The 16037-nt window shown below is 40.2% G+C and overlaps 1 protein-coding gene across 1 annotated transcript in view; it reads left to right on the forward strand.

Moving 5' to 3' along the window:
• CNTNAP2 (contactin associated protein-like 2) overlaps window positions 1-16037 on the forward strand; it is a 1521099-nt gene that overhangs the window by 401733 nt on the left and 1103329 nt on the right. The window contains exons 7-8 of the mRNA XM_019508724.1: window positions 840-983; window positions 13493-13757. Of these exons, the coding sequence (XP_019364269.1) occupies window positions 840-983; window positions 13493-13757 (409 nt within the window). The remainder of the gene's footprint in view (window positions 1-839; window positions 984-13492; window positions 13758-16037) is intronic.

Genomic DNA, 16037 nt, shown 5'->3' on the forward strand with positions numbered 1-16037 from the left:
GGGAAAACTGCTCCCCCTTTTTAAAAAAGCCCGTTCAACCAATCCCAGGCTATGACTTGTCCCAGGCTTTTGCTATCATCCCTCCAATTCAAAACCCCTGTTGGGGTTACGTCACTCTTCCTACTTCAAAGATGGCTGCCTTCGAAAGAGCTTTACTGCCATGAGTGCATACAGAGTCTGTACTAAGACAGACTCTCTCTCTCTCTTCTCACTCCCGTCTTTCTGTAGGGCAGCTCTTCCCCTCCCTTCAGGTGGATACAATTTTAATGCTGCTACAAATGTATCATTGTAACCTCCAGCTGCCAAAGCTATCCCTTTGCTAAATAGTTATCCACTGGGCTGTCCTATATGTCTATCACTTTTTTTCCCCCTAATTTATACAATTAGAACTCAGTGAATGATTCAGAGCAAATAAATTCAAATAATTTCACTGATTTCACTCTTTTTTTTTTTTTTTTTACAAATATCCTGGAGTGATATAATTTTCCCTTTTTCATTCACTATTTGAAATATTTCTTAGTCAGTACTTTCTGAGCCAGTGAATCAGTGTGAGCCATATAAAAAGGTCATGTGTCTATTTTCCATTTAGACAAGTGCAATAATACCAGGCACTTGTCTTGAATGGGAATATTTGCATTTACGAATTCAAACTTGGCTAGCTGCATTTCTATATTCTTTATGTAATAGCTACTTCCATTACCCAAAAACCTACATCTCATTTGCTACATTTGAACTTCTGAGAGAGCAAATTTTTCAACAGAAAATATGTTAAAGAGGTTCTAGAAAGTAATGTATCTCATTTCAGTTACAATTACACAATTTTGTTTTTGCTTTCATAGATAACCTTTGGTGGCATGCCTTTTTCTGGGAAACCCAGTTCAAACAGCAGAAAAAATTTCAAAGGCTGTATGGAAAGCATCAACTACAATGGTAATAATATTACTGATCTTGCAAAGAGGAAGAAATTGGAACCATCTAATGTGGTAAGAACTTTATTTAATGGCCATCAACATTTTTGCCAAACAAAGGAAGCTAATTTGATGGTGTACCTATGTGTGTAGTTGCTGTTCATAATAGCTACTGCAGTTATTTGACTTGATAAATTTGTATTGCATATCCTTATAATACATTACAAACCCACACAGTCTACTTCTGGGTCTTACGCTAACTTCCTAAGCCTCATTTAGGGGTGTAGGTTGTAACTGTATTGGTCTGAGGACATAGGCAGACAAGGTTCTTTGGTTCCATCTGATATCTTTTATTGGACCAACTCAAATAGTTGGAAAAATTGTCTGCCTAAACCTAATTTATAATTTCAAATAGATTCTTAAAAGCCTAAGCATTATGGATATATATTTCCTTTTTTTCCTTCTTAAATTCTATGCATCTGAAGTCTAGCATGGTCAAGATTTGTCATTGGCTCAAGAATTAATGTCACAATTTTAAAGTCTGATATATCACATTTTTGGGGGGTTAGTAATGGGAATACCATTGGAAAATGTAGGTTTTCCATTTGATCTAGCATTTACCTTTACTCTGAAAATCCCTAAGATATCAGACTTAAAACTTGTCACTTTTTAATGGAGAAAAGCTATTGAAATCATTTTTTAGATTACATACATGTAATACGTTAATTTTTTTCCCTTCTCCAATCCCTATACTCATGGTAACTAAATCTTATGTGTAGGCAGGTGAAGGATAAACATTATTTATGTCTTTCCTGTTTTACTGTGAGTTTTGGATCACCTAGAACAGGGGTGACCAACCTATGGCATGCAGGCCAAAAGTGGCACATAGTAGATCAGGGAGGGAGTCAACACCTCAACAGATAGGGCAGGGGGCACAAAGCAGAGCAGCAGATAAGGCACAAAACAAAGAAAAGAGAGCAGGAAACATATAAATGGATTGGGCAGAAAAAAGGATTGGGGAGGGTGTGGGGTTTGCTTTGTGGCATGCGTACCAAAAATGTTGGTCCCTACTAACATAGAATCAATTGCTTGTTGCTTCTCTCTTCACTGTATTGCAACCATCAAAAACGTATGCCAGCAATATAACTGTACACTATCATATGCACTATGTATTCACATACATATGTGCCAATAATAAATGGTAAAACAACATTTAATTAACTTATTTTTGCTTTGCAAAATGTTAGTATAAATGAACCTAATAACAGTATATGAACAACATGGCTGAGTGAACATGACTATGGGAATAACAACTTTGAATTTCCCAATTTAAATGTTAAAAACTCTGGAAAAAAATGGTAATTATTTTCCACAGTCCATTACATTTCAAAACTTATAACTTTTTTATATTTACTACAATTTTCTTCAAATATTGCTTTCAAAGATATTGAAAATGCTATACATGCCAAAAGTGAACTTCAGTTTTAAATATAAAGGTTTTTAAACAAGACACTAAATCCTCAATCCTCAACATTTCTCCATAGTCATTGTAAATTTCCTGCCATAGTGGGGTAAAATCCTCTAAATAACACTGAGTTCTGATTAAACAGACGCTCCTTTTTTCCAGATATATGAAATTTTAACTTTCCTGACCAGACATGACAAGGAGTAAAACAACACAGCTTATATAAAAAATATGTTCAAGATTTTCAGAATATAGTCCCCCCCACCATTTCTCATTTGGAGGAAGAGAGAACCCCTGACACAACAGCAAGATCCACAGTTGTCATGCTAGTAATGCACCAGGGCTTCATGAAGAGGCTACTATAGTTAGGTTTAATTTTTTGGTTTTGTTCACTTCCAGTTCTAAGACTGGCTACAGAAATATAAATGATCTTCATTTTCAATAGAACTGCTTACACTTTCTCACCTCTGCAAGACAAAATGAGTTTTGCTCTAATTAAATTCACATGGTTGCTTGTTTCTTACTCAGATGTATTTACTTTTAGTTCTGAGCTTGTTTTAACTTGAGAAATGTGGCCATTTTAACATTAAGATTGTTAATCAAGTTTACTGTGGGAGTGCCTAGGCACTGACCAGGATCCATGACCCCTGATTGTAGGTGCTGTACAAACATAGAAGTGGATAGGCTCATCCCTAAAGAGTTTGTGATTTAATGAGACAATGCAGATAAATGGTAGGGAAAAGTGAAGTGATTGCTGTGAAGGTGAGAAGTGTCATGAGAGTTCCACTTTTATATTTTGGAGGAAGAGAAGGGGTGAGGGTTAGTTAGGAGGGATTAGTGGTAGAAGAAAAGAAGTAGATATGGGGAGATGAATATGGAATGAAGTTAAGATAAAGAAGCTGTAAGGGGCAGGTTTGCTGTGTAAATTTTAATGCAATAAATGGGGCCGGAGGAGTCTAAGGTTTTAAAATTACCGTCACTGGTTAGCATTAAACAGATGAGCCAAAAGTGTGCTCTTGAGATGAAAAATAAAGCTAACAGCATACTGGGCTGTAATAACAGGAGTGTCACTTACAAATGAAGAGAAGCAATTCTTTCACTCTGCTCAGCACTGGCCTCATCTGTTGTGTTGTGTCTAGTTTTGAGCCCCAGAATTGAAGTAAAATGTAGACCAGAGGTTTCAAACATACAGTCCGCTGGTCAGATTGTCACAATATGGCCTCCCCAGGGATGGCTGTGACGTCCCTAGGGCACCGTGACCATGCCGGCTCCCCCTTATGGGTCCCTACTAATCTCTCCTGCCATGTCTTGCTGGTATAAATTATGAATTGGGAGGCTACCCTCAAGCTGCTGCTCAGTCACAGTCCTGACAGACTTCTCTAAACCCTGTGGGTTGTTGGACCCCTTACTTGGTCCCACACTCAGGGGAATAACAACAAGCCTTGTGGGCTAGATGTGCAGCTCCGAAACCTTCCCCTTATCATGCCACATGCCTCACAGGTGGCAATTAAATGTTATCCCTTTTTATGAGACCTCCATCTAGCTCGGCCTCCTGTCTTCACACCCTCTCTGACACTGGGCCCTCTTCATCCCTGTCTCCATGACTTCTCTGGTGCTGGGGTCTCCACAATGTAGTGTGCCTCAATGAGGCCACCTCCTCACCAATAGCTTCTGCCTAGTACACCAGTTTAAATAACAACAGAAAGCACAAGCTCCTGGGCCACAACACAATAATAACATAGGGTCCACACTTTATCCCTTTTAAGAAGGCAAGCTTCTCTCAGTCTAATGGGCCTCCTCCCCACCAGCACTTATGAGCTCCTATAGCCTCTTAATCCTACCAGCATCAGAACAGGCAGTCAAACATCTCCAAATAGCTTCCTCTATGACAGCTCCTCCCCCCTTGACTGCTGCTGGAGAACTAACTCTCTAGTCCCAGCCCTGGGGTTTATATGTACCCAGGACTCTGCCTTCTTCCAGTCAGCTGACCTGGTGCAGGCTAATTCCTTTGTTGACCTATTGCCACAGCAACCTGCACCTGTGGTGTTTCTGCCTGGCACCTAGGGCCCTCTCTCTAGGCAGTTTCTGTCTTTAAAGGAGAAGGCACATTTGCCGTGCAACACAGATACAGCCCCCAGAATTTATCCATCCTGGTGAGCTACCAGAAGTCGTGGGGTGTGGCCTGCCACTGAAGCTGGGGCCCTTCTGCCCTCCTGGCTATGGCCATTGGAACCAAGCTTGGCTCACAATTACAGTTGTTTCTGAACCCTCATTACATCCCTGAACCTCTCAGCCATTGCTGGACTCCTTTCCCTGACCTACTGCTGCCCCTGAACCCTTGTGCTTCTCTATGCTCACTGCTGCCAAAACCCTACCTGTAGCTACCCTACCACTCCTGGACATCTATGGCTGCTTGGAGTCTCATGACTAGGCCTTGCTCTGCCTGTAGACCCACTGTTGCCACCTCTTGACATATTGTGTTTGGACTGGCTGCCACTATGGTAGTCATCTCTGTACCCCAGGCTGGCTCCAGCTCATGAGGAGCCTCACAGTCTGGATCCTACTGTAGGTCCCAAGTAAGTGTGATGCCCCCAGTATAGACACATGGGAAAGAGTCCAGCAGAGAGTGTCATGAGAGTTCCACTTTTATATTTTGGAAGAAGAGAAGGGGTGAAAGTTAGGAGGGATTAGTGGTAAAATAAAAGAAGTAGATATTGGGAGGTGAATATGGAATGAAGTTAAGATAAAGGCCTAGGAAACATGATTTACAGGGAAAGACTAAAGGGAGTTGAATTATTTAGTTTGGGCAGGAGAAGACTGAAGCAGGATTTGATAAATCTTCCCACACCTGAAGGGTGATTCTAAAGGGGATGGAAGCAGACTATGTCTCCATGGGGATCAGAACTAGGACAAATGGCCTCAGTCAGCAGCAGAATAAATTTAGACTGGAAATTATGAAGAACTTTTGGACTCCAGCAGTGGTCAAGCACTGAATAGATTACCTAGAGAATTTGCAATAATCACCATCCCTGGAAGTTTTCAAGAGCAGTTTAGATGGACCCTTGAGTAGGGTGATTTGGGTGGCAGAAATGATCCTGCCATGAATGAACTTGCCTTAACCAGGGGTCTGAAATAGATGATATCATGAGGTCCCTTCTAGTCTCTTTTCTTTCTGTGACTATAGGTTCAACCTTTTGAGTACAGAGACCTCAGCCTGCATAGTCCCAGAGTATGAGGTCATCATTAAGAATATTTATTTTTAACCTTTTAATAAAGACATGGAATAAAAATAGCTAAAGCATTTGAAATGTAATTATTTAATTTGGCAGTTAGTAGAGTAGAGATTCACCTTGTATACAGCTTTCACTTTTGACACAGTTTTTTTTTTTAATTAGAAACTCCATTGGTCTATCCTTTCCCCCTCTGCCCCTGTGTCTGAAAATCTTTCAAATAAAATTAAAGATAATAACTGTCCCCTTGTAGTGAAAAGACAACAAATTAGTTGAGAGGGGCTAGAGCTCCTGCAGGTGCTGCTTTTGAAGTGTGATCCTGTTTCTTTCAAGACAAAACAAGATCAGGAAAATACCAGCAAAGATAGACAAGGCAGCTTCTGTCTTTGGTACTGACTTTTATTTGAAACTTCAATGACAAAGGAAGATAAGCACTAACTGTTGGCACTAGATTTATGACCCAGATAGGACCCAAACCCTCAGACTGACCATGACTTCTTCCATTTGATAGGCAAATTGATACTTAGTGACAGCAGATAAGAGTAATGCAGGCAAGGCAAACAAAATACATGCCCCCCTCTCCACATCCCCACCCCCTGCCAAACCTGATTCTATACCTACTACTCCTAGGGTTTACAGAAGAAAGGTATGCCTGGTCAGTACATGAGCATCACCCTCAGGTTCTTTCTTGAATGTCTGATGTCAGCAGCCTTGGAGGTCAGGGGCAGAGGCCCACCTCCCATCTCCCTGTGGTCATCATAGAGTCCATGTTCTATTCTGTCAGAATATTCCTTTGCTCCAAGAAACCCATCACATCAATAAATCTTACTTTGGTCATTTACCAGTGTCTTAATTTGGGCATGCCTGGCCTCCTAATTTGGTCTGTACACCAAAACCAGAAATCCCAGGGATTCTGAAGCTGGTCACTGTGACCTAATGCCACCTTATCTCTGTTATAGGCTTTCAGGAAACAGTGGTACATGGTTTCAATTTCCCCAGCCTGATTGTCTGCAAGGTCCAGACACAGTGGGCTTTGAAGACTGAGACAATGAAACTTTGTTACAAACAGGCTTTTAAAAAGTAATTAACCCTTGCCGTCCCCCTGAGCCATTGTTCTAATGCATATCTACTGGACCTACAAGCCAATTCCTAACACAAATCTCTAAATACTATTTTCTAGCCATCACTAATTATACATTATTGGACATATTCAGACCTCACAAATTTGCCCTAGGGTCTGTTTGGTGTTACATGGCTTTCTGGTCCCAGAGGGGGGTGGGGGATATAAGAACTAAAGTAAAATGATGCAAGAGGGAAGTGGTGAGAATGGGAAAACAATTGCAATTAGTGTTCATGCTTAACTGAAGTTGGTGGAGATGGCAATGCCATCCATGTTCCCCTCTCTAGTTCTGTCTCTTAGGATCGGAGTAATTAAAATCCAATGACATGCTAGTAAATCCAAAGAGACCATTAGGGGGTAGCAGCCATAAAGGTAAGATTTGCTCTTTTTAACCAACTTATTCTTCTGACATAAGTGTCAAATTATGAGCCCTCAAAATTGGCCCACATTATTTTATCTACTGGCAAGGCTTAATTTTTAGAATATCAGCTTTGGCTCATTCATTTCTGACCCCACACTCCTTAGGGTTCCCAGATATATTTTTAATACTGTTGGTCTGTCTGTACCTTTTGCTGACTTGAAAACAATTTTATGAAGAAGTCTAAATGGAGTTTATTACCTTGGTCAAGTTGTCTCTACACAACAGATTGGAGGCAGTGGAGCAAACAGTTTGAATAGTGCAGAGAAAGTCTCATCAAACCTGTACAAAATACTGTTAGTGTCTGCAGTATCAGCTTGCATCTCCTCTGTAGTCACTTCAGTTTCTTTGGGGAAGTTTTGTTACCCAAAGCCACATTGAAGGGCACAATCGGGCTGGCATGGGGGTGTTAGACTCTTTAGAATGGGACTCTCCCTTACACATTACCAGGGATGGAGAGTGTTGAGGGTAAGGAATATGACCCCAGATAAGCCCTTTCTACCATTTCCCCCTTCCCCAGGTAAGTAAGTGCCTACTGAACCCACTTCTGCAGCTGCTCATTTAGCTTCAGTCACATAATATCTTTCCCTTATTTAAAGATGAATTTATACATTAACCTAAGGAGAAGGAAATTATAAGAGAAAGGGAGTGTTATGTTAAATAATTTGCTTCAGACTAACCTGTGTTAAGCTTGAAAATGAGTACAAGTCTATTTTTAGGAAAATAATGAACCAAAATATGATAAAACATTAGCACTGGGATATAGTTTTACAGTCCAATCCAAGTCTGAGTTACAAGTAGTATAGTTCTAATAAACCTCTTACCCCTCTTTTGGGAGTTACGCATTTCCTCTCTAGTTCTGTTAATTAGGAAAGGCTTTTTAAAAAAAGCAGTTTTCCCAGCAGAAGCGACTTCTGAAAGTGAGTAGGGAAAATTGACTCATAAAAGGTAAACTTAGAACTAATTTGCAGCCTAGGGTATAGATCATAATGCAAAGCCTGAGCTGGGTAACTTGAGAAACTTCAATTATTAACCTTCTATAATTCTGTTACTAACTCTGCAACTCATAATAATTCTACAAGACCAAGCATCTGAACATAAAGCAAAATACACATTTGAATGTCTAACTTCAGTGTTAAATGACTAATTCAGCAATTGATTCTAAACCCAGTCCATAGGAAATGGTCCATTTTTCTTTGAATGGTAGGATCCATTTTATATGACAGTATACAGATTAGTTCTAATGCTTTGCCTGGCCCTGGTGGGCAATCTGGATGCAATGGGCTTTACTTAAGAGTAGTTTCCTGGTGAAGTACAGTCATGGAAGGAGATGATAATACAGTTTAGTTTAAGTTGAATATCTCAGTAGGGGGGAAAAATCAGTTTGGCTCAGTGAGAGACATGAAGGTAATTATAGTCTAGAATTCAAGGCTGCTTACTGAATAAATTATTTATGGAATTATAGGATACATTATCTCATTGATGTGTAAAAGATTGGCATGCATTCATTTATATTATCATTAATGTGAGTTACACAAGCAACTGTCCCCTGAATCAGAGAGAAACATTAAGAGCTTGTTGATGGAAGACCTTAGTCTTCTGAATGTTAAGCATCAGTCCTATTTTCTTTTATACCTCAGTAAAGATGTCTACTTCCAAGTGAGCACACACTACAGCATTATCAGCGTACCTGAGCCCAGTGGTTGAGGTTGGGTTAGTCTTGGTTTTGGCCTGGTCAGCTGAGATTAAGCAGTTTACCATCCATTCAGTAGCTTAGCTCCACTGAATTGATGGTCGGATGTAACATCACAGTAAGGAATATTGGTGCAATGGCACAGCTTTGCTTAACTCCTTAACCTCAAAGTGATCTGTGATAGATCCATTACTGGGAACCACCACTTGAATACTGTAATGGGGCAGGTGAAGAATTGTGATGAATTCAGATAGGCATCTGTACTTCAGAAGGATCTTCCACAGTGCTTCTCAGTTGAGTGTGTAAGGGTTTCATGAGGTCAAAGAAGACCATATAGAGAGATTTATGTTGTTCCCGGCATTTTTCCTACAGCTGGTGAGCAGTGAAAATCATGTCAGTTGAGCCTCTTGATGCCCTAAATCCACACTGCAATTCCGGGAGGAGCTCTTCAGCAAATGGAAAGAGATGGTTCAGGAGAGTTCTTGCAATGATCTTTCCTGTGGTGGAAAGCAAGGCAATCCCTCTGTAATTTTCAGTCAGATTTGTCTCCTTTGTTGAAGATAGTCATGATCATGGCACTCCTGAGGTCATCTGGGATTTCCTCATCTATGCCTTAAGATGAGGGCATGGAGCTGTGATGTAAGTTCCTATCCCACCTGCTTGAAGATTTTGGCAGGGATTCCATCTGCTCTAGATGTCTTGGCATTGTTCATCTGCTAGATCGTTTTCCTCACCTCATTAAGGGTTGGAAGGATTCTGAGATTGTCTCTAACTGGGTGTTGTGGGATAGAATTGAGAACTCTCTTGTCAACAATAGAGACTTGATTGGAAAGGTCTTCAGAATGTTCCTTTCAACTGGTGTTGATAGCACTCCTTTCCTTGATCAGCCATCTTCCATCCTTAGGTTTCAAGGGGTTTGGTCCCTGAGAGCTCAGACCATAGGTGGCTTTGGTGGCACCAAAAAACCATGGATATTATGGATTTTAGTGAAATGTTGAATCTCCTTCACCTTGTCTTCCCACTCTCTGTTCTTCATGTTAAGGGTCCTCCATTAGACCTCTTCCTTGGCTTCTTGCTGATTCAGTTTCTTTTGCTTGCTGTCAGTGTTGTTCTGCCAATCACAACAGGCCTTCTACTTCTGGTCAATCAACTCTTGGATTTCCTGGTCATGCTCATCAAACCAATCTTGCTGTTTCCTGGTAGAGAATGCAAGTGTCTCTTCACAGGCACTGATGATGGTGGACTTAAAGGCACCCCAAGCACTGCTGATAGTCTTCTGTTGTTGTTGATTTGAATTCACCAGTTTTTCATTGAAGCACTGATGGAAGAGGTCTTGTCTGTTTAGATCCTTGAGTCCTTCAATGTTGACCTTCCCTTGGAATTGATTGTACTGCAGCCATTATTTGTGTGACATAACTGAGCAGACGAGTCAGTGATCAGTCCAGCAATTGCAGGTGCCAGCATTGCTTGGATGATGTGGACATCTTTGCTGTCCTTGGCATGGACAATCGTGTAGTCAATCAAGTGCCAATGCTTACACCATGGGTGTTGCCATGATGTCTTCTACCTGTATTTCTGTGAAACAGGATGTTGGTGTTGGTGATGGTGAGTCCATGTTCTGCACATTTGGGCAAGAGAAAGATGTCATTGGAGTTAGCCTTTCTCACTCCTTTCTTGCCAATAATTCAGTTCCAGAGGTTGTAGTCCTTCCTGACTTTGGCATTGAAATGACTTAGCGGAACAAGCCTGTCTCATTCTGGAAAATCAGAAAGGCTGTGGTCAAAGTTGGCATAGAATTATTCCTTGGTTTCATTGGTGATGTCAAGCGTCGGGATATATGTAATGATAGCAGTGACATATTGGCTCCCTGACAATTTGAGACAGAGAGTCATGAGGCACTTATTAATTCTGATAGGGACCTCTTTAAGAATGAACTCATAAGACAACTCAATGGGAAAGAATAAACTGTGAAGTCAGTGTTTTCCTTCCTGTTTACCCTTTCAGAAGAAGGTATAGCCATCTCCTTGTTCTTTGAGATGCACATCTCCTGTTTGCTGGATTTGACTCAGTGCAGAAATGTCAATGTTGACACAGCAGTCCAGGAGCTTTTTTGCCACCCTTGCCCCCTCCCCTTGATTCCCCCTCTTCCTCCATGGAGAGCTGTTAGCCAGTTGAGGGGCCTGGTAGTGGCAGCGTGGTGTTGTCAGACACACAGGGAGCTGCTAATCTTCACCCTCCCACAGCCTCCTGGCAGCTTCCCACCCAACTCCTCACCCTATGCCCCCTACCACCATGCCCCCTCCCACTTGTTTCTCCCTCAATTTGAGCTAGGTAGCAAGATTTAAAGCTAATCCCCACCTGAAATAGTGTTACACTTGTTAAGGAACCTTAATGTATGAACACTGGCTTTTTAAGTGCCATTACTGTAGTCTATTTGTAATGTGTAACCTCACATTTAAACATCTTTAGTCTGTCAGTTAAAAACTTGAAAGGACATCTCCACAAAAATCCACAATGACTGCAAAAGTCTTGTCAGAAAATATTTAAGAAAGTCATTTGCCTTTTCCAGTAAAGTGATTACCGTGTTTTTCGTTCACAGTGTTAGTAAAAAAACAAATTTGTATAACTCTTCAACTTAGAAGGCCACTAAATTTTTAACAGTTCAGTGGACACTGCAAATGTGTTTTAAAAGGACATTGTTGTATTACTGGGATTATTATAAAGACAGATACAAATCTTTTACATGTTTAACATAAACACTTTTATTAAGTTCAGGGTTTCACATAGTTAACTTCTCTCTCTCCACCATTCTCACCAGCTGATGGCTAAATACTTAAGATACTAATATGTTTTACTGCCCTCTAGAGGTAGGATGTTGGGCAATATGATTTTCTTGCACTATATGCAAAGTAGCGTTTGATATGTAGAATGCATTTATGGAAACTATACTATTCCAATTGGGCAGACAGTTCCAATGGTAATTAAATGCCAGGGGCCTGTTTACTTTTTAATTTACATTTGGCATTGAAAAAGCAGAAATAAGGGAAGTTTTGCTTATCCCATGGTCAGTGTTTGCCAGGGAAAAGACCAAGAGGACAAGCCAAAGGATGTAGGTCCAACTTGTCTTGTGATATATGACTACAGGCCCCTCTGCACATGTAGGTAAAGGCACGAGGGGCTCTAACACATGATCCACACAATAGCACCTCCTGCCATGCCACACATGCATGGCAGGAGGCATAATTGTGGATCACAAATCAGATCCCATCATGCCTTATTGCTAGTGCAGGGGGAACCCAATCCTGGGTTCCCCATACACTGGCAAGAAGCAAGCTGCTACAGCTGGGAGCCTCCTTAGGTGATGGGGAATGACCCTGATCTGGGAGATGACAGCAGCTGGAAGTGTGTCTGGGAGCCCTGTCAGCTAGGAGCTCCCAGGCTCAGCAGTACACTTTGACCCTCCCTCCACACCCCTAGCTGGGAGCTCCAATCAGCTGATGGGGCTGCCAGCCACAGGGGCCCTGGCCACATATTCAATTTACGGTATGATAGGAAGCAGCTACAGAATTATTACATACATATTGTGGAATTACCTTGTAGCTTTTTATCATGCCATTAATTGATTGAACATGTGGCTGGGTGATCATCAATGCATGTTAAACTGGTTAATCATGCGTTAGGTGTAACATGTGTATGAGACCTACAGGATGTCATGTTGTTGCTTTGCTATATTGGAACAGCTCCAATGTAGTTCATAGCTCTGCTGAAAAGAACATAATGCATTAGTGGCTGTTAGTAGATTTTCAAGTGCTATAACTAAGAGAAATAATTATTTTCTTTTTTGTGGTGCTACCCTTCAGTAAAAGGTTTTATGAGAAATTACACAAGACCTTAGATTATTTAAGGTCTTTCACAGACTCACTCATAATTTTATTTACAATCATGAAAGTCATTTCTAACTACTGAAGTCAGTAGTTACCCAGATTTACACTGGGGGCTAAGAGTAGAGTGCAGCTTGAGACTGCTTATATACAGAGAAAGTGATCAGCTAACCACAACCATTAGGAATAGTTCATGAGCTGTCACTCTTAAATCCCTCAGCTTTGTGAAGTAAAGTACTAACTTATCCAGAATTATCCATCAGAAAACATAACAGAGAAGTCAGTCTATTACACTACAATACAATCTTATATCCAAAAGCTACTTTAGATGCTTTTAAATCTGATGCTCAGAGGGTCATATTTTATATTTGAAGAAAACTTTGTTCCTCAGCTTTCACAGTTTTCCTTAGTGACAAGAAGCAAGCCCTTTGATCCTCATTTGAACATTTGTAAACTGGAACCAGTAATATTTTCCAACTCCCAAATTCTGTCCGTCTTGCCTAATTAAAATGTATCTTGTCAGGTCAAAGGCTTCTTTTACCCCATACTGAGAGAATGACCAGTGCAATTAGAGTGCTGTTTTGGTGTGAGCCTCAAGGCAATATGGTGATGATGATGTTTGATCTTTGAATACAATTTCTCTTAAATTCACTGGGGTTACAAAATAGAATGAAGCTTAGACTTTGAAAGTCCACTTCTTTTTTAGAAGTATTTATAATTTAGAAGAGTCTTATTATTGTTTTACTTATGGCTTTCACTTTTTGTGTTTTTATTTAGGGAAATTTAAGTTTTTCCTGTGTGGAACCACATACGGTGCCTGTCTTTTTCAATGCTACTAGTTACCTGGAGGTTCCTGGTCGCCCAAGTCAGGATCTGTTTTCAGTCAGTTTCCAGTTCAGAACCTGGAACCCAAACGGACTTCTTCTCTTCAGCAACTTTGCTGACAGACTGGGTAATGTCGAGATTGACTTGACTGAAGGCAAAGTCAGTGTTCACGTCAATGTCACCCAAGTCAAGAAGAACAGAATAGACATCTCATCAGGTATGTAGTGGATTTTGAGATCTTTATTTTTTAAAGTGTTTTACTGTGTGGATTTCAGTTCCAAATGTCAAAATACCATGTTGTAGGTTAATGAAATCCTTTAAAGAATGTTTTGAGTAAGACAAAGGAGAATTGAAATTGGTGTTTCCTTTTATAACTTTTGCTCTTGTCCTTTGCCATATTTTATTTTGATCACGTGAGTTATGCAGTCATTTGCAAATGAATAAGAGTTTTTCTCATATATGATGAGTATAGATATGGGCAATGTTTTATTTGCCCGTATGAGTATAGATACGGGCAATCTGGTTGGCATATTTCTTCTTTCCTTTTATCCATCCCTCTAATATCAAAGCATGATCTTTCTTTCTCTCTTAGATGACAGAAAGCCTAGCTGTTTCAAAGGCTGCTTTAACATCTACTCCATGAACTTGGAGAAAGCAGGATCTTAGAGTTGGTCAGATCACGTTCATTGAACTGTGTACCTTTTCACTCCCCTGCTGACCATGAGCAGGTACATTTGCACTGAAAAGGGAAATATTTGAATAAATACAGTAATTAACAGAATCTTTAATGTAGTATGAAAAGGAGGTGGAAACATTAAAAAAAACACAACAAAAAGCATGGTTAACAATACGATTAGATTTGAAAAGTACAGAGGTGAGAGTATTAACCACTAAGTAATGCATTTTTAAACAAGACTTCCCTTGTCCATACTGAAAATGAAGGCACATTCAATATTATGTTCACAGAGCCATGACAATTAATATATTTCTTAATTTGTATTTTCCCAGTAAAAACATGCCTTTCCATGCATCTAATTATTGTCCTAAAGAGCCAGGATACCCATATTGGGATCCAGTTTGGAGCATTTAATGGGAAAGGTATACTTCAGTTTTCATCCAGTCAACTGTGTTATGAGTTGTAGAAGCTTAACATTAATAAAATAATAATAATAAGAAGAATATTTTTTAATATCTATCCTTGTGAAGCTTGAATAGACCAAGCTTGATTGTGGAAGATAAGAATATACATTCTTAGCACAGTTAATTATGTAAAATAAGAACTCTAAGGAACTATAAAATAAAAGAAATGCATTGTATTAAAAAAATAAAAGGGTATGCATGCCTCAGATGTTTGAATGTAGGATTGTAAAATTTTTTAACAAATAGAGATGTTTTTGTGAGCTCTTGCTTCTGTTTCTGCTAATTGTAGCATGAGGTGTGAACGACATTTCTGTTCCTAATCCCAAAATTAATTTGTTTTTTCTAAAATATTTGTAACAATGTTCTTTAAAAATCCAAACTTGTTTTGTGAAACTGTTCCAACTTGATGAAATTAACATTGATTTTCCTTTGTTTCCTGTGCATGTGCATGTGAAGATTCAGTAATGCTTTGTCTATGTTGTAGTCAAAAGAAGGAACAGTTCAACTTAGTGTCTGTCACATTGTAACAATAAAACAACTTGTTTCCCACTTGATTCCCCAAATTCTGGTTTGAACATGTATAATTGTTGCCCTGTGGGGTCAGACCAACTCTCAGGATCTCAATATTGCTCTGTTAGAAAGGAGGGTGTGACACAATTGCACATATACAAACACACAAATTAATTAGGTCCATACACACACACACACTACCAGCTCAGGCACATACACATCCATACCAGCCTAGGCACAGGCATACCTATCACCAATTCAAGCACATACATTATAGACCCCAAAAGTTAGACACAGATCACTAATTCGTATATCATGTACACAATGCCATATATATATACAAACACACACACACTCACCAGTTCACATGCATACAACCCACCTACACATACACACAGGTAAGTTCCTAACTTGGATGGTACAGTGTGTATGTGTGTGCTTGGCATATTTGGGATACAGTTCAGGAGAGAGAGAATTAAAGTGTAGGGAGTGAAAGTTGCCAGAACCAGGATTAGAACCAGTAGACTACAGAGAAGCTGGCTGAGGAACTGAGGCTTGGGTTTACTTAAGGTAGACTGGAGCTGGAAACTGAGGCAGACAGCTGAGATATTGGGGGGGAAGGGGGCAGATAAGTGGTGGCAAGGAGGAGACAGCTGGGAAAGAAACTAAGGCAGAAACCTAGTTGCTCAGGAGAAAAGGAAAAGGCAGAGGGGATAAAACAGTGGCAAAGAAACGGGGGTTTGGAGGTGGAGAGGAGCTCAGGACAGGTGTTGGAGATGGCAGTGAGCCAGAAGCAGGAGAGGGAGAAATGAGACAGAAGTCAGAGGGGTGAGGATCAGAGATTGGA

The sequence above is a fragment of the Gavialis gangeticus genome, unplaced genomic scaffold (assembly GCF_001723915.1).
Source record: "Gavialis gangeticus isolate Ggan-Ray unplaced genomic scaffold, GavGan_comp1, whole genome shotgun sequence".
Classification (NCBI taxonomy): Eukaryota; Metazoa; Chordata; order Crocodylia; family Gavialidae; genus Gavialis; species Gavialis gangeticus.